General features: G+C 40.6%; 1 protein-coding gene across 2 annotated transcripts in view; it reads left to right on the top strand.

The window, feature by feature from the left end:
• Positions 1–18,809, top strand: part of RB1 (RB transcriptional corepressor 1) — a 231,141-nt gene that overhangs the window by 183,039 nt on the left and 29,293 nt on the right. For both annotated transcript variants that reach the window (XM_040341234.1, XM_040341233.1), the window contains exons 18-20: positions 2,489–2,607; positions 10,006–10,142; positions 12,797–12,942. In XM_040341234.1, the coding sequence (XP_040197168.1) occupies positions 2,489–2,607; positions 10,006–10,142; positions 12,797–12,942 (402 nt within the window). The remainder of the gene's footprint in view (positions 1–2,488; positions 2,608–10,005; positions 10,143–12,796; positions 12,943–18,809) is intronic.

The raw sequence follows: 18,809 nt of genomic DNA, 5'->3' as shown, positions 1-18,809 counted from the left end.
GCTTGCTTTGCTCAGGTCAACAACAATTGTTTTTTTTGCATTTATTAAAAAATCATATTTGTGAGGCCTCAATTTTCTTGTTCTGTGGTTAGCATTCTTGTTATCTATGCATTTTCACAATTTCCTCTTTTTTTTTGCTTTTGTTTCAGCTATGCCAGGAAATGAATCCTTTTTGTTTTTCAGCTCTATAAGTGTTTGATTTTTTGACAGATTGTTTATCAAAACTGTCTGCTATTGTTATACTTTTATTGTGCTTTTCATCTTTATTTTTTGAACTCGAAGGACATGTGCCATTCCACACAGTATTGAAACCGAGCTAGTTGTTTTGGCAGACTGTGATTGACAAAATTCTGACAAATCTATGCTGTTCAGGGGAATGACCATAGATGGAAATTTGGTCAGTCCCTGCTGAACCAGATGCATTTCAATCTATCTATGTCCAGCTTTAGTGCCTTGATACTAGTGCCCTGCATGGAAGAGCTGCTTTCATCAGGGCATTCTCACACAGTTTTTTTTTTTTCCCTTCATGACAGAGTTCCTGAAACAAGTTTAATTGAAGAGGAACTAAAGGGAGGAATACTCTTCTTTCTTCCAAAGGTCCTGTCTCTTACTGGTGCTGGCATCCTTCTGTGTGCCAGTTTTCAGACATCTTTATTGGCCATCTTCATTAACTGGTGGTGCAGGATGGCATCAATCCTGCACATGTGCCAGAGCTAGTCATCCTGGCACACTGGGATCGGGCTGGCCACTGTAAACTGAGCTGTGCATGCGCATGCTGATAATCGCTGAGCAGACAGGTAGGTGTGTTTTATTGCAGAAAAGACATTACATGTCCCTTCTGCAATAAGAAGCCTGTCTGCTCAGTGAATAACAGCAACACTTTAGTTGTGCGTTAACTTGGTTTGACCATAAGGCAGAGCAAGACATTACACAGTATGCAAGTCCACCCAAAGTAAATTGGCATTTATTTCTATCTATAAGTCAATACAATTAAATCTCTATTAAGATGGGAACAGCTATTGCTAATCTACTTTCGAAAATGCTGGTTGCCAGGGAGTCTTTGACCTAAATTCAGAACCTCCTGCTATCTAGGATTAGAAAATGTGTGCAATTGCAGCCTCCATATTTTCTCAGTGCAAGTTTTTCTATTTGTTAACCACTTCTAGCCAAAGGACGTCATTGAATTTGAGTGGGGTTATCTGAATGATGCCTGCAGCTGCAGGATTCATTCAGATATCATATTTTTCGGCCTTCGATTCTCTGCACCGTAAAAACAATAATAGCGACAGTTCAGGTGCTTGATCGTTCTTGCAAGCGGCGGGAGGGGACATCTCCCACCACCCTCTGGTGCTTCTGCCACCGTAAGTTGAGCATAGAGATTTCTGGTGACCAGATGGTCCCCAGTCCTCTCTATGATGCTCTGAGGCCTTATGACGTTGCGCCCCGGGCCGGTGAAAGTAAACATTCCCGGGGACGTGGCTGGAAAGGCCGAGACCATTTTAATCTTTATTTTTTTTGATCTTGGTCTTTTCAGCCTGAAGGAGAGATCTGGGATCTAAGTGTAAGTGTAAAAATAAACGTTAAAAATGTTTTTTTTAACGCATACATAAGTCGCTCCCACATATGTAAACCGTGTTCAAATCACACACGTGAAGCATCGCCGCATGCGTTTGAGCAAGAGCCACAATTCTACCCCAAGACCTCCTATGTAACTCTAAACTGGTAACCTGATTTTTCTTTTTTGTTACAAAGAAAGCTCACGACTCTCACTATTCTCGCGGTGTAACATCATCTTTCACATATACAAAAAAATTGGGCTAACGTTCCTGTTTGTTTTTGTTTTTTTATTAGTGTATTTTCCCAAAAAATTTAGTTTGAAAGACGCACAAATACAGTGCGACATAAAATATTACAACTACTGCCATTTTTTCTCTAGGGTCTCTGCTAAAAAAATATATAATGTTTGGGGGTTCCAAGTAAATTTCTAGCAAAAAATACTGGTTTTAACTTGTAAGCCACAAATTTCAGAAAAAGGTTTAGTCTTTAAATGGTTAAACTTCCCTAATTTACAGACAGAAGTTAATTCCTTTGATCTCTAAAAGATCTAAGTTACAATGTTTCTCTTTTGTCTTGCTAAGCAATGTTTTCATAAAACTTGGCAGGCTGCCTGGATTTTTTTTTGTCAGCTGTCAGAACTAAGCAGAAAACTCTCTGCACTTGTTGCATAGAATGGGGAAAAATCGATTTTAAGATCCTGAGGATTGAGTCGCGATCTCAATTTTTTTATTGATTAATCGTGCATCTGTACCTGGCACCCTTAAAATGTTTATCTCTCCCTCTGCCCTTACTGTATATGTGGAGTACCAGTGCAAAGGAAATCATTGCAGATATCTTAAGGTTTCCTAAGTCTAACCTAGGTTGAGGTTTTGTAAAATAGTGTGATTATGTTATAATAGTGCTTTATTAATGTAAACATTATTTTTTCCAGGACTCGCCTCTGTTTGACTTGATCAGACAAACGAGGGATCGTGAAGAGTCAATTGATCACCCAGAAATGGCCAGTGCTGCACAACAACCATCGCAAAACAACCCTACAGCTGCGGATCTGTAAGTCTATGGTGTTTTAAACTCTTTGATTAATCTCCTGCTTATTAACCACTTGACCTCCAGAAGATGTACCCGCTTCATGGCCAGGCCTTTTATTGCTATACTTTACTGTGTTGTTTTAACTGACAATTGCACAGTAATTTTTTTTTTTCCCCTATAGATAGAGATTTCTTTTGGTTGTATTTGATCTTCACAGGGTTTTTTATGTTTTGTGCTATAAACAAAAAAGACCATACATTGTGAGGGAAAAACATCAATATTTTTTGCTTTCTGCTATAAAACACATCAAATATAATCAAAATCTAATTTCTTGATAAATTTAGGCTATATGTATTCTGCTACATATTTTTGGTAAAAAAAAAAATCCCAAGGTTTGCGCAAAGGTTATACCATCTACAGACCATGGTGTGTGTGTGTGTATTTTTTTTAATACTGGTAATTGTGGCGATCAGCGATGTGAAGGATATGTCAGTGTAAATCTCCCTGCTTGGTTAAATTGTGGGTTAGATGGAAGGGAACGTTGACGGGGATATCATACCGATACCGTCACAAGCGACTTGTAGGGGAACTGTGATATTGGGGCGGACGATCTGACACTGACATTTTGTGGGAACCAGTGACACTAATACAGTGATCATTGCTAAAAAATATGCACTGTCAGCTTTCTAATGACACTGGCTGGGAAGGGGTTGAACATCTAGGGCAATCAAAGGGTTAAATGTGTGCCTAACCAATGTGCTGCTTTCACTAAGGGATGTGCTGGATTGTATTCACTGCTTTGCAGGCAAACAAAACCCAGCACATCCCCACTGACAGGACAGAGAGAGCTCTGCCTTGTTTACATCTGTCTAGAGCTCTGTCCAGCCTGTCTTCTCGCAGATCAGCAGGTTACAATTGCCGTCCCCTACCCAGAAGAGCAGAATCGCATGTATATGTATATATGTGATTCTGCACAGAGCGGTCACCCTGTAGCAGTAAAGCTACAATGGGTTGGTCGCTAAGTGGTTAAACCAAACCGTAACTTAAAGCTGGATTCCAGACAGATATACTGTAAATATAACACCAGTCAATCCACTTATGTATTGTTTAAATATTCCTAAATGTGGTACATTATGTAGAACTATTGTAAGTACCTGAATATGACTGTATATCAGTCTCATGTAATCCCCTTCATAGCAGCATATAGAGGTAAAGGGTCAGCCAGTCACACTGTAATTCTTAGCAAAAAACAGTAAAGAGGCAAAGACCTGATGAATAATATAATATTGTGAGGCTTTGACAATTTGTCTGAAGAGCTAATATTTTATTTTGCAGTTTGTTATCCTGTTTTTTTCTTTTTCCAAACTTAGATTTCCACTTTCCTTTGAACTTTATTAAAATGTTAATCCTTTTCTCTTTAGATTCCATTACTCCCTGCCCATGTACTAATTTGCATGACAGTTATGTAATCTTTTTAGACATGGAATGTGCGCCCTATAGCCCCATTTAGCACTTCAATGCAGAAAGACAGTGATGTGTTATTGTGTTGCCAGATTATTACACGTTGTGTCTTACTACTACTGGTTTTATCAGTCTGAAGTCATTAATACTGCATTTGAGTTGCTTTCAAAAGCGGAGTTGCATTCAGAAGCTGACACTATCTATAGGTGGGACAGGTACACCCATCTACTGTCCGATAAAGCCATACCTCGGACGTGGAAAGAAAGCTAAATGACTCAACTATGCACGAAAACACAGGAACTGGGGTACAGAAAAATGGCAGCAGGTGCTCTGGACTGGGGCTTTATTTCTGCAAAAGGAGTTGGTCAGCAACAATGTTGTCCTCAATGCTGAGAAATATAGGCAGATAACCATTATATGCCATACCATCAGGGCGTGTGATTGACCCCAAATGTATTCTGCAGAAGGACCATGACTCTAAACATACAGCCAATGTCATTAAGTACTATTTTCAGCATAACCAAGAACAAGGAGTCCTGGAAGTGATGGGTTGGCCTCCACAGAGCCCTGATCTCAACAACATTGATGCTGTTTTGAAAGCAAAGGGTTGTCATCCCAAATATTGATTTGATTTGGATTTATCTTCTGTTCATTTACTTTCAATTTTGTTAAAGTGATACTAAACCCAGGAGCCTGCATTCGCTATATCTTGTCTCCTACAGTAAACAGAACATGGAAATGCATCTATTTTAGTAAATATAAACTTCTAAATACCTTTTCTCAGCAGTCTTGTGACTTCTATCAGTGTCTGGTTAAAGCTTGTAGGTTGAGTTTTCATTTTCCTGACCCTCTGTCTGGACAGTGCTGATTGGCCCTCTGGTAATCGCATGCACCCTCCCCCCAAAAAAGAAAAGCTCTCTAGCAATGCACACAAAACTGCGCATGTGCAGAGGGCCTCCTTGGGCTCTGTACTATCAGCAGATGGATTGGGGACAGTAAAAGAAGGGGAGCATTAGAGAAACCAGATGAAACGGCCTTTTTACACAATGCAGAGGATTAACCCCCTAGGTTCCATAGTGAGTATATGAAGCATACTTTGCTACATATACAGACTAATTTTACTGGTGTGGCTTTAGTAACACTTTATTCGATAAAAAAAAAAAAAAAATTCACACTTCTGTTTCTGAAAGCATTCTTAATTCACATTTTTTTTTTCACACCTGCCTGAAATTTTCGCACAGAAGTGTAGATTCAAATATACAGGAAGTAAATGCACTCACGTTTACTGTAAATGAATTTAAAATGATCACATCAATGGTAAATGAAGAAGCTTGTTGTAGCTTTATAGTCCTCTGTAAATCTGTCAGGATCCCTCTCTTGCATGCAGACACATACTCCAATAGATGAGAGCAGTCAGCATTTCAGTACCTGTCCAGTCCAGCTGGCACAGAAGCCCAGCCAAAGTGTACTATGCAGCACTCACTGGGTCTTGAGCTGTAAACTGTGTTGGAACACAAGCAATCCGAGTAATTGTAGAGGCAGCCCGACACGGTTCAATAAGATCTGGGGATGCTGGCCAGCTAACCCTGGCTTGGCTCCATTGTACCCAATTCTTGATAAGCGATTGACTTAACATGGGAACTCAACTGCTCAGTAAGTACTCACCCTTGGAGTCAGTTTAATTTAAAGTACTGGGGAAGAGATATGATGTGAATGTCTTCCTAAACCATATCTAGGGATACATACACTGTGAGATATAACGACTAATGATATCTCGGGTTCAATCTGTTTTCTTAACCTGCTTTGACTTTGTACAAGTACATTATTCTACTTTGTATTCTGTGCAGGTATTGTATAAATGTAATACTTCAGAATGTGCATTGTTTATTGTACTGTTAAAAGTTGTTAATCTTTATTCTGATTTAAAAAAAAAAGTCGGGCTTCTGTGATGTAAAAAAGTGAGACCGCTCAATCCTTTTAGAACTTTTTCCACTTTTAATGTAACCTATAAACTGTGCAAATCCACTGAAAAACAAACCTTTTAGGGGGGAAGTAAAAATTAAAAAGGAAAATAATGTGGTTGCATAAGTGTGCACCCCCTCTTATAACTGGGGATGTAGCTGTGTTTTAGAATTAGACCCCTTTCACACTGGGTCGGGTTGAAGGCGCTATAACGCTAAAAATAGCGCCTGCAAACCGACATGAAACAGCCGCTGCTGTCTCTCCAGTCTGAAAGCCCTGAGCGGTGCGCTAGCAGGACAGTAAAAAAAAGTCCTGCTAGCATCTTTGGAGTGGTGAAGGAGCGGTGTGTATACTGCTCCTCCACTGCTCCTGCCCAATGAAATCAATGGGGCACCGCGGCTATACCGCCGGCAAAGTGCCTCTGCAGAGGCGCTTTGTGGTGGTTTTTAACCCTTTCTCGGCCACTAGCGGGGGGGGGGGTAAAACCGGCAAAATAGCGCTGCCCCCATCCCAGTGTGAAAGGGGCCTTAGGCAATCGAATTCAAACTCATGTTAAATAGGAGTCAGTACACACCTGCCATCATTTAAAGTGCCTCTGATTAAGCCCAAATAAAGTTTAACTGTTCTAGCAGGTCTTTTACTGACATTTTCTTAGTTGCATCCTACAGCAAAAGCCATGGTCCGCAGAGAGCTTCCAAAGCTTTAGATGGATCTCATAGTCAGGAGAGAAGGGTACAAAAGAATTTCCATGGCATTGGATATACCATGGAACACAGTGAAGACAGTCATCAAGTGGAGAAAATATGGCACAACGATGACCTTTCCAAGAAATGGCCGTCCCTCTAAAATTAATGAAAATACTAGAAGAAAACTAGTCAGGGAGGCTGCCAAGAGCCCTACAGCAAACATTAAAGGAGCTGTGGGAATATCTGGCAAGTACTGGCTGTGTGGTACTTGTGACAACAATCTCCTGTATTCTTCAGATGTCTGGGCTATGGGGTAGAGTAGCAAGACGCCTTTGCTTAGGACGAAAAACATCCAAGCCTGGCTAAATTTTGAAAAAAAACACATCTAAAGTCTCCCAAAAGTATGTGGGAAAATGTGTTATGGTCTGATGAAACCAAGGTTGGTCTTTTTAGCCAGAATTCCAAAAGACATGTTTGGTGCAAAAATAACCAAAATAACATCATACCCACAGTGAAGCATGGTGGTGGCAGTTGGAATGGGGGCCTTAGCCAGGGTAGAGGGAATTGTGAACAGTTCCAAATACCAGTCAATATTGGCACAAAACCTTGAGGATTCTGCTAGAAAGCTGAACATAAAGAGGAACTTCATCTTTTAGCATTACAATGACTCAAAGCATTCAGTACATCCAAATCAACAAATGAATGGCTTCACCAGAGCAAGATTAAAGTTTTTTAATGACCCAGCCAGAGCCCAGACCTGAATCTGATTGTAAATCTGTGGGGTGATCTGAAGAGGGCTGTGCACAGGGAATGCCCTCGCAATCTGACAGATTTGGAGTGTTTTTGCAAAGATGTGAGATGCTGATAGACGCATACCCCAAAAGACTGAGGTGCTGTAATAAAGTCAAAAGGTGCTTCAACAAAGTATTAGTTTAACCACTTCATTACTGGGCACTTAAACCTCCTTCGTGCCCAGACCAATTTTCAGCTTTCAGCGCTGACGCATTTTGAATGACAATTGCGCGGTCATACAACACTGTACCCAAATTATATTTTTATCATTTCTTTCCCATAAATAGAGCTTTCTTTTGGTGGTATTTGATCACCTCTGCGCTTTTTATTTTTTGCGCTATAAACATAAAAAAACAGAAAATTTTGAAAAAAAACACAATTTTTTACTTTTTGTTATAATATCCCAATTTTTTTTAAAAAAATAAAAATTTTCCTCGGTTTAGGCCGATACGTATTCTTCTACATATTTTTGTTAAAAAAATCGCAATAAGCGTATATTGATTGGTTTGCGCAAAAGTTATAGCGCCTACAAAATAGGGAATAGATTTATGATTTTTTTTATTTTTATTTTTTTTTACTAGTAATGGCGGCGATTTGCGTTTTTTTTTTTTTGTCAGGCCTGCGATATTGTGGCGGACGTATCGGACACTTTTGACACAATTTTGGCACCATTCACATTTATACAGCGATCAGTGCTATAAAAATGCACTAATTACCGTATAAATGTGACTGGCAGTGAAGGGGTTAACACTAGGGGTGAGGAAGGGGTTAAATGTATTCCCTGGGTGTGTTCTTACTGTGTGGTGGGAGGGGACTGACTGGGGGAGGTGACCGATGCTGTGTCCCTATGTAAAGGGACACAGATCGGTCTCCTCTCTCCCTGACAGCACGTGGAGCTCTGTGTTTACACACAGAGCTCCAAGTCCCTGCTGTCACCGACGATCGCGGGTGTCTGGCGGACATCACGGCCACCAGGCATACACATCGGCTCCCGAGCGATGCGCCGGGCACGTTGTTTCCCCGCTGCGCGCCCCCAGCAACGCGCACGGGGAATGACAACAACAGGACGTCCAACCGGCACTTGAGAGTCGCGCTGTGGACGTCTTTCGTCCATAGCGCGGATCCCAAGTGTGTAAGGGTGTGCACACTTATGCAATCATTTTATTTTAGTTTTTGTATTTCTTGCTTATTACTTCCCCCCCCCCCCACCTAAAAGATTTCAGTTTGTTGTTCAACTGTGTTTTACAATTTATAGATTAAAGGTGGAAAGTTCTGAAATTTTTAATTTTTGTCTCATTTTTCTTTACATCACAGAAAAATGAAATGTTAACAGGGGTATGTAGACTTTTTATATCTACTGTATGTATATCTCATCTGTCAGAGGAATTGCCTTCATGTCAGAACAAGATCCTGTAGTATATGGCTACACACAGGTCCTTTTATTTAATGATGTGATTGTTTTATTTCATCTAAATGTGAGTGTACTTTCTGTGAATTTGGATCTATGTTTCACTGTGCTAGGGTCTGCGCTTTCTTTATTTTATGTCTTCATATATTTTGTTTGTGTGGTTTGTCAAAAGAGGAAGGGAGATGAGAAAATGGTGTTGGCACACACAACAGAGGCAGCATTCAGTGCGGAACTTGCTGCACACCAGTGGGCTCATAGTAGGATAGACTTTTTTTTTTTTTTTTCAGTTATCCATATAAGTCTGGGTCCAGTTTTGCTTCAAGCTGGGTTCACACTATCGCCGCATGTGGCTTACAGCAGGGGTCCGGTGCATCTTGGTTCACCGTTTCAGGTCCGATTTCAGCACACTTTTTTGGCTGAATACGGACCAACAGACACACAGGGCTCCTTTGCAAATTCGCAGCAGAGCCGCAGCGGAGATTTGTGAACTGACTCCACAGAAATCCAATCAAAATCTCCTGCTATTGTGAATTGGATGTGGTGAACCTAGCCTCAAAGTGGTTGTAAACCCTTACATATATCCAGTAAAGTGACTGTTCTAATGTGATACAGAGATGAAACCAATCCTCCTATATGTTATACCTGTTTATCTGTAGTCTTCTCTACAGTCGTTCAAAGCCCCAAATGTATTAAAGGTTCTCTGAGCTGTCGGGGAAAAAAAGGGGGCAGAGAGCTGAAGTTCTACTCTGTAGAGCTCAGTGAGGAGAGCCCTGAGAGCTGATTGGAGGCAAGGGACACACCCCAGTTGCACACAGGAACAGAGCTGAGGCTGTCAATCAGCTGGAATTCCCTCCCCTGTCACTGATTTTTTTTTTTTTTTTGGTGTCAGGAAAACTTGTCAGAAGTGGGTCATGCTGATGGCACAGGAACAAAGCAGTTGACAGAAATGATGCGAATTAAGACAAGTACGCACTATAGAGGGGAATTCTTTGTTCATATTTCATGTCTGAGGTTTACAACCAGTTTAAGTATATGATGGAAATATTTAGTGTTGAATCAAGAGTTTGTTACATGCACCAAATGTATTAATATCCATGCTGTAATTTTCAGCTATTTGTCACCTTCAAGAACAACACAACAGAGTGCTGGCACTAGTGTACCTACCTCATCCAGTACAAATGGACAGGGCCCTGCACCGCCGCAACCTCAGCAGAGATCTACCTCACTGTCATTGTTTTACAAGAAAGGTATATGGATTGTCACTTTTTAAAGGTCTTTTTTCATAGTTACCAGCTCTTGTAGCTGAGAGGCAATATCTTTTTTAATTGAGAAAGATTATATATATATATATATATATATTTTTTTTATTTTTTTTATTTATTTAACTGAAAAGAGTCTGCATAATTAAAGACCTGGGGATGGTTGGCGGCTCCTGGTTTAGCCCCAGTGGCTTTAGTACTGGAAAGATTATTGCTTTGAAACATTGTACTTCATGTAAGGGAATTCCTTCTATAATGGGTATCGGGGTAGAAGGGGCGCATTGCTTCTTGTCTTCTAACTCCAATATGGTTGTGGTCCTAGTGACACCTGTTACGAAGGCCTCTAGCAAGTGGTAATACTCCTTCATGTGATTTGTTCTTTTTAGTATGGCTACTGGCATGTTTTCTTGACTATGAACACTATTGGGTAGATTCAGTAAGAGTTAGGCCGGCTTATCAGTAGATAAGCCGACCTAACTCAGAATCTACGCCGACTTATGTTTAAGTGTATGCTCAAACAGAGATACGCTTAAACATATCTAAGATACGACGGCTTGCACTGTCCTATCTTAGGTTGCAATATTTCGGATGGCCTCTAGGTGGCGCTTCCATTGCGGTCGGCGTAGAATATGTAAATGAGTAGATACGACGATTCACGAACGTATGCCCGGCTGCCGCAGTACATTTACGCCTTTTCCGTAAGCCATTATCAGGCCTAAAGTTATTCCATCTATTAGATGGAATAGTAATGTTAAAGTATGGCCGCCATTCCCGCTTCGAGATTCAAAATTTTTACGTAGTTTGTGTAAGTCGTCCGCGAATAGCGATTTACATCCACGTCGAAATGAATAGGCCGGTGCGGCGTATTTAGCCGCAATGCTCACTGGGAAATGTAGGCGCCCGGCGCATGCGCAGTAAGAAAAAAGCGTCAAAAACTTAAGGTCAAGCCTTATTAACATAAAACACGCCCCCCTTACACACATTTTGAATTTGGCGCCCTTACGCCCGCCCGCTTTAGGCTACGCCCTCCGTAACTTAGCAGGCAAGTACATTGTGAATCATGTACTTGCCTAGCTAACTTACGGCGGCGTAGCCTAAACACGCTAAGCTACGCCGCCGTAAGTGTAGGCACATCTACCTGAATCTACCTGAAAGTAACTTGACTTTACTGTATGATTGCAAAACTTTTTGTGATGTCCCAATAAGTCTTTACCTAATTTAAATAAAATAAAAAATAGCTGGAAGACGTCTGCCGTGTTTAGAAATATGATTTCCCACTTTGGCTGGTTCCCTGAATGATATACCCATACAAAGTGTTTGCTAGATAGGCGCTGACATGGAATGATTTTGCAGCCAGTGTTTTAAGAGGTACCAGACATTATTTAACCAAGTAGAAGGTTATGTGCCCAAGTAGTAAAGAAATGAACACCCAAGGAACACTTCCTCTGTTATCTCAGGCAGTTTACCCCTCCTAGTTCATATTTTGAACTGCAGAATGTTTAGCCTTTGTTTTCGATATCTGGGAGTGGTTCATTATTTTAGCGAAAGACAAATGGGCATGGCTGACACCACTTAGTCCACAAAACAGCTGTGTGTTTTCAACCCACAACAGGGCTTAAGAGCGGAGTGTATTTAAGACAGGTCAGCAGGTATTTTTTGTGAAGGGACGAAGAATGGGAAAATGTGCATGTATTGTAGATTTGAACTTCATAGGTTTGTTTGTTTTTTTGTTTGTTTTTTGCTTGCTATACTCTAAGTCATGGGTCTTCAAACTATGGCCCTCCAGCTGTTCAGGAACTACAATTCCCATCATGCCTAGTCTTGTCTGTGAATGTCGGAGTTTTACAATGCCTCATGGGATATGTAGTTCCGGAACAGCTGGAGGGCCGTAGTTTGAGGATCCCTGCTCTAAGTGCATGTAAACTGGCCACATGAACCCACTGTGATCTGTTAAAAGCAAAGCTCTACATTTTTGTCAGGTTCCTACAAGCAAAGATTTCAGAATATAGTGGCGCTCTGTTTATCAATTTATTTTCCACACATTGTAGCTGTGTGAGTGTGTTGGGAAAGAAAGCACTTCCATGTGCTTCATATATCTGCCATGGCGATACAGTAGTAAGAATAGACACCGACAGTGCATAGATCCCAATCACTCATGAACTAAGAACATTATAGGTGCATACTTGAAATTATTCTGGGACTCTAGTAGAAGAGCTAATTAGCTGGAACCCCAGTTTCAGAACCTTAGAAAGAAGTATTGATAACATGTATGTAGTTCTCTAAAAGCTCTGACGTTGGTAGGTATAGAAAGGTGATTTTATGGCTCCCAGATTACCGTTATAATGTGTGTTATTATAATTGCAGAGATTAGTGCCCCTGTGAGCAGCAGTAAAGGATAATACTGAAAACACCTTGGAGTCATGCCTAGCCCCCCTTCCTGATGCTGTTATATACTTCTTTACTAGCCCACACAGCCCAGAGCTATCACAGCTATGTCAGCTATAGACTTGATCTCCTGTTTTCTCTGCAGCCACACCTGTTGATATATGAAAGTAATTTAAATATAGGACATATAAATATGGTGTTAATGTATTGTACATTGTAATAGGTGTTGACCAACTGTCTTATTTTCTGCTATCTAGTGTACCGCCTGGCATACTTGAGGCTCAACAGCTTATGTTCCAGCCTGTTATCTGAGCACCCTGAGCTGGAGCAAATCGTCTGGACTCTTTTCCAGCACACTTTGCAACATGAGTATGAGCTGATGAGAGACAGACACTTAGACCAGGTAATCATTTCCCACTTTTGCAGACAAATTGGTGACCCATTCCTGTGGAGATAGGCATAATTTTGTATATATTACCCAAGCATGGACTTTCTTTTTTATTGGGGTATTTGTCACTGCACTCATTACACATTTTTTCGGCTTATAACTTAATAAAAAAAATCTTGTTTAATCTAGTCTAATCTAGTTTAATTTATTGTCCATTAAAGTACACACCGAGTCTATCATCTTTGATTTATACTGCTGCCTACAGGAGCAATGGACACTGCAAAAAACAACAAAATAAAAACGGGGTACTCCCCCCACCACCAGGATGCCTCTGCTTTTTGCTAGAGTCCAATGAGGATTGATGGATGTTCAGTTCTGCTGAGAAAAGTATAACCTATTTTTGATATCCTTTTTTTTTTTTTTTCGTTGAATTTTCTTCTTTACATTGCTGCTAGAGCTGGTCTCTATTATTGCAGCTATCCAGTAAAGCATATCCCCTGCTTGGCCTTTAGAGTAGCCCAACTGTTCCTCGACTAGATTGGGCATTTGGGAACTGCATTCTGCGTAAAATGCTTTCCATACAAGGTTCTGGTAACGATAAAGCCATTAAGTGATTTTTTACGTCCAGAGCTGTTGTAGGCCACTTGAGTTAAGCACTGGGAGCTAGCTTGTTCATTCGGATTGCTGGCTGCTTTTTAAAATCTCTAGTTCCACCATCTCCTAACCTACAAAGTGATTAACGCTGAGGGACTGAACTCTCTCCCCCAACCCCACCATTTTGGGTCGATATAGCACTGCTACTCCTGCATTGTGATGAGCTAGGTTGCACGTTAATCGGCAAACTATTCCTACTGCCAGCCTATACTGAATTTAACCACCTCTGACCTATCAGTCAGATTTAGATTTTGTGAGTACCTGAGGCCTTGCCGCATCTGATGAAGGGGAAAGCTTTCCCAAAACGCATTCCCCTAAGCAATAACATTTCCAAGAGCAGAATTCATCCAGTAGCTTCCCCTCTGTGTGTTGGTGGCAGTGAAGCTTTCCTCCGGCGAAGCTGTATCTGTGATCTCGGCTCCCTTTTTTTCCTCTGGTCAAGAGTTGGAGAGTACACTCGTCCATTCAGGACACCCTCCTTTTGAGCACCCAGCTTGAGTTCTTAATTTAATCTTCAGTAGTTCAATGTAAGTAAATACATTTTATCAATAAAAGATTTTGTCTACTGTTCACTGGAGTTTTTTTCTCCTGTCAGTAACACCTGGATGGTCGAGCTGCACTCATTGAAGATCAGATTGACTTGGGCACTTTGGGCTATGCTGTAGCAGCAAGCCATAGTTTCTAAAATATATTGGACAAAAAGTGTTTATGTGGCCTTTTTCATGTGAATTTTTTATTTATTTTTTTGTTTTATATACACATGTGGACCTATAATTCTCTCTCCATGTGGGATCCCTTAGTTCTCTTTTAGTTATCTAAATAACTATATAACCCATAATTTAGGGCAAAAGAAGAAGTTCTGCATTCAAAGTTTCTACTGCTCAGCAGTTGGAATCTCTCCTTAAATCCCAGTTTTTACTAGCACCCTTTTCTGGCTGTGACTTTGATTTTTGGTAAACCATGACATAATGGTCAGGATCTCTCTAATACAGTAGTGGATCTTCTACTGAGAAGCAGGTGGTACAGATGTTGGGAGCCCTATGCTTCTGTTGTGATAGCTAGTCTCCTGTGTGAGTCTTTTTTCAGAACACATGTACAGAGCACTCTGGATAAAATACTGGAATGCAGGCACTACATTAAAGGCACATCTGACCTGCTTGGTCTTCAAGGGAAGACATTTCTCCAGGGTGACCCTTGACATTATTATTATTAAGGATATCACTGGAGGCAAAAGCGCATTCTTGCCTCAGCACAAGTCTAGCGAAAGGTTGCCCAAGTCTCATTCCTTTATACATGTACGCACACACATATGCGCACGCGCACAGTTGTGCTCATAAGTTTACATACCCTGGCAGACTTTGATTTCCTGGCCGTTTTTTAGAGAATTTTAATGATAAAACAAACTATTCTTTCACTCATGGTTCGTCGTTGGCTGAAGCCATTTATTATCAATCAACTGGGTTTACTCTTTTTAAATCCTAATCACAACAGAAACTACCCAAATTACCCTGATCAAAAGTTTACATACCCCAGTTCTTGATACTATGTATTGCCCCCTCTAACATCAGTGACAGCTTGAAGTCTGGATGAGGCTCTTTATCTTCTCAGACGGTAAAGCTGCCCATTTCTCTTGGCAAAAAGCCTCCCAGTTCCTGTAAATTCTTGGGCTGTCTTGCATGAAATGCACATTTTGAGATCTCCCCAGAGTGGCTCAATGATATTGAGATCAGGAGACTGATATGGCCACTGTAGAACCTTCACTTTATTCTGCTGTAACCAATGACTGGTCGACTTGGCCTTGTATTTTGGATCATTGTCATGTTGTACATCCAAGTACGTCCCATGCGCAGCTTCCGGGCTGATGAATGCAAATGTTCCTCCAGTAATTTTTGATAACCTACTGCATTCATCTTGCCATCAATTTTGACCAAATTTCCTGTGCCTTTTGTAGCTCACACATTGCAAAACATCAGAGATCCACCTCCGTGTTTAACAGTAGGAATGGTGTACCTTTCATCATAGGCCTTGTTGATCTTGTTGACTCCTCTCCAAATGTAGTGTTTATGGTTGTGGCCAAAAAGCAAAATTTTGGTCTCATCACTCCAAATGACTTTGTGCCAGAAGGTTTGAGGCTTGTCTATGTGCTGTTTGGTGTATCGTAAGTAGAGCTGCACGATTCTGGGAAAAATGAGAATCGCAATTCTTTTGCTTAGAATAAAGATCACGATTCTCAAAAACTACACTTACGAGACTGCGCAGTGCACTGATGATGCTGCCCCTCCCCACCCATGGTATTAGAAAACATTGGGACACCTGCTTGGCAATGCTGTGCCTCTTCAGGATAGTCTCTCTCTCGACATAGAAACAGTGTTTTGATATAAGAATAGAGTCATGTCACAACTAAGTATAGAAGAGAGGCACCTCTTTGCAATTAATCGTGCAGCTCTAATTGTAAGAGCGATACTTTGTGGTATTTGCGTAGTAATGGCTTTCTTCTGGCGACTCGACCATGCAGCCCATCTTTCTTCAAGTGCGTCCTTTTTGTGCATCCTGAAACAGCCACACCACTTGTTTTCAGAGAGTCCTGCATTTCACCTGAATTTGTGGGTTTTTATTTGCATCCCAAACGATTTTCCTGGCAGTTGTGGCTAAAATTTAATTGGTCTACCTGACCGTGTTTGGTTTCAACAGAACCCTTTATTTTCACCTTCTTGATTAGAGTTTGAACACTGCTGATTGGCATTTTCAATTCTTTGGATATATTTTATATTCTTTTCCTGTTCTATACAGTTCAACTACCTTTTCCCACAGATCCTTTGATAATTCTTTTGATTTCCCCATGATTCAGAATCCAGAAACGTCAGTGCGGCACTGGATGAAAGATGCAAGGGTCTGTCAGAAGTACAGAAGCTCATTGACCTTTTATACACACACATTAATTACAAGCAAACAGATCACAGGTGAGGATGGTTACCTTTAAAAGCCATTCAACCCCCTTTGTATGAACTTGTGTGCATGTTATCAGGCCAAAATCTCCAGAGTATGTAAACTTTTGATCAGGGTCATTTGGGTAGTTTCTGTTATGATTTAAAAAGAGTAAACACAGTTGATTGATAATAAATGGCTTCATCCAAGCACGAACCATGAGTGAAAGATGTTTGTGTTATCATTCATGTTCTCTGAAAAATGGCCGAGAAATCATGCGTTCTTCCAGGGTGTGTACACTAATGAACACAACTGTGTGTAATAAATATATATAGCTAGACCTCCTTAACTTTATTCTCTGGCTACTCACATTGTTTGGAGTAAAAAGCCTGCAGAACACTTTCTTGGTGTGAATGGGTGGTGAATCTTTGTGGACTCCTAGATAATTGGACCTTTGGTAAATTTTAGGCACAGAGGGTGATATTTCCAGATTTCAGACTAAACATTATCCCCAGTGCTCTCTGTTCTTCGCCGGCCTTCCTGTGTCACAGAACACTGTACTGTATCCTAGCCTAGTCACCTCCATGGCTCACACTTGTTTTTCCAGCACATCCCACATGTGCTCCAATTGGAATGAGATCTGGACAATTTGAAGGACAAATCAACACCTCAAAATCAGTTGTTGCTTTTCTCAAACCATTCTTGAACCATTTTTGTGGTGTGTAGCAGGGCACATTATCCTACTGAAAGAGGCTACTGCTATCAGATTTGTGATGCAATGGGGGTTATTTACGAAAGGCAAATCCATTTTGCACTACAAGTGCACTTGGAAGTGCAGTCGCTGTAGAGCCGAGGGGGGACATGCAAGGAAAATTAAAAAACAGCATTTTAGCTTGCACATGATTTGAATGATAAAATCAGCAGAGCTTCCCCTCATTTCAGATCTACCCCTCAGATTTAAAGCGATTGCACTTACAAGTGCACTTTCAGTGCAATTTCAAGTGCACTTTGCACTTATAAGGCAAAGTGGATTTGCCTTTCGTAAATAACCCCCAATGTGTATTCTATCATAACAAGCATTAACTTTTTTTTTAGCAATTTTGAGCTACAGTAGCTCTTCTATGGGTTCAGACTACACAAGCCAGTCTTCGCTCCCCCCATGCATTAATGAGCCATGGACACCTATGACCCTATCTCAGTTTGCCGATTTTCCTTCCTTGGACCACTTTTGGTCGTGCAGAAAATGTGTTAAACGTGCCAAAACGCACAGTGAAGAAAATGCGCGGAGGAAGATGAGGTTTGTATCCATCGCTCTCTCAATTCTCTGATAATACTCTAATCAAACAGAAGAGATGAAATGTAATATCCTGTAACGTAACCCTTGAAATAAATAAAGAATTTATAAAAAAAAAAAAAAAAAAAATGCGCCATGCTACATTCTAAAAACTGTTTTGGAGCTTCTTTGGGGCTTTTGTTGCATGTAGGGCATCCCATTCAAGTGATTAGGCTGTCCTATGCATGATGTGCTAGAAAACACTCCAAAACACACACAAAAGGAAAAAAAAAAACCTTCAGCTACACATGTTTGCACCCCAATCTGAACCCTTTTGCATTGAAACCTACATTTTGTAATGCACTTTTTAAAATTTTATGAAGGTTTGATGCCCCTGGATTGCATGCACCCACTCAAATGAGATTCTCCTAGCATTTATTGGCAGCAATTTATGGTTGAGCCACTAGTGTGGCATGGGGCGTGAGTGGATGGTTTAATTATCTCTATATCGCTCCCTCTCCCTGGACAATTTTTTTTATATTATGCAAGTATAAACAGCCTCTTTTACAGCTCACTTATACCATTGCTTAGGTTCCTTGTCATCCACTGCCTCCAAAAAAATATTCATTTTGACACAATGTTTAATGGCTCCTTTTGAATGCTTTCCTCTATACTCATACAGCGTTCTTACTATTAATATGACACTGATGTATCTATTGTATCTTTGTCCCATTGCTAGTGAACTTGTATGGTGTCTCTCACAAAATTTCTAAGAAAGTAATTGCTTCCTCAGTCAGAATACCCAAACTTGCTTGTTAACTGGCTGATGAGAGGTGGATGGGCATATATATGAAACCCCTTTTTTTTTTTTTTTTTTTTTTTTTTTTTTTTTTTCCTTTTTTTTTTTTTTTTTGGTCTTGCTTTGGAATTGCCTTGGGCAATGCAGCCCAACAATGCTTGTGTGAATGGGCCCTAAGATCATATTCATTTCATCATTGTGTGTCTTTCAGTTTATCAGAATTGGCCATAA

The sequence above is a fragment of the Rana temporaria genome, chromosome 2 (assembly GCF_905171775.1).
Source record: "Rana temporaria chromosome 2, aRanTem1.1, whole genome shotgun sequence".
Lineage (NCBI taxonomy): Eukaryota > Metazoa > Chordata > Amphibia > Anura > Ranidae > Rana > Rana temporaria.
Note: the sequence above shows the minus strand (reverse complement) of the source record. Positions and strands in the feature narration are given on the sequence as shown.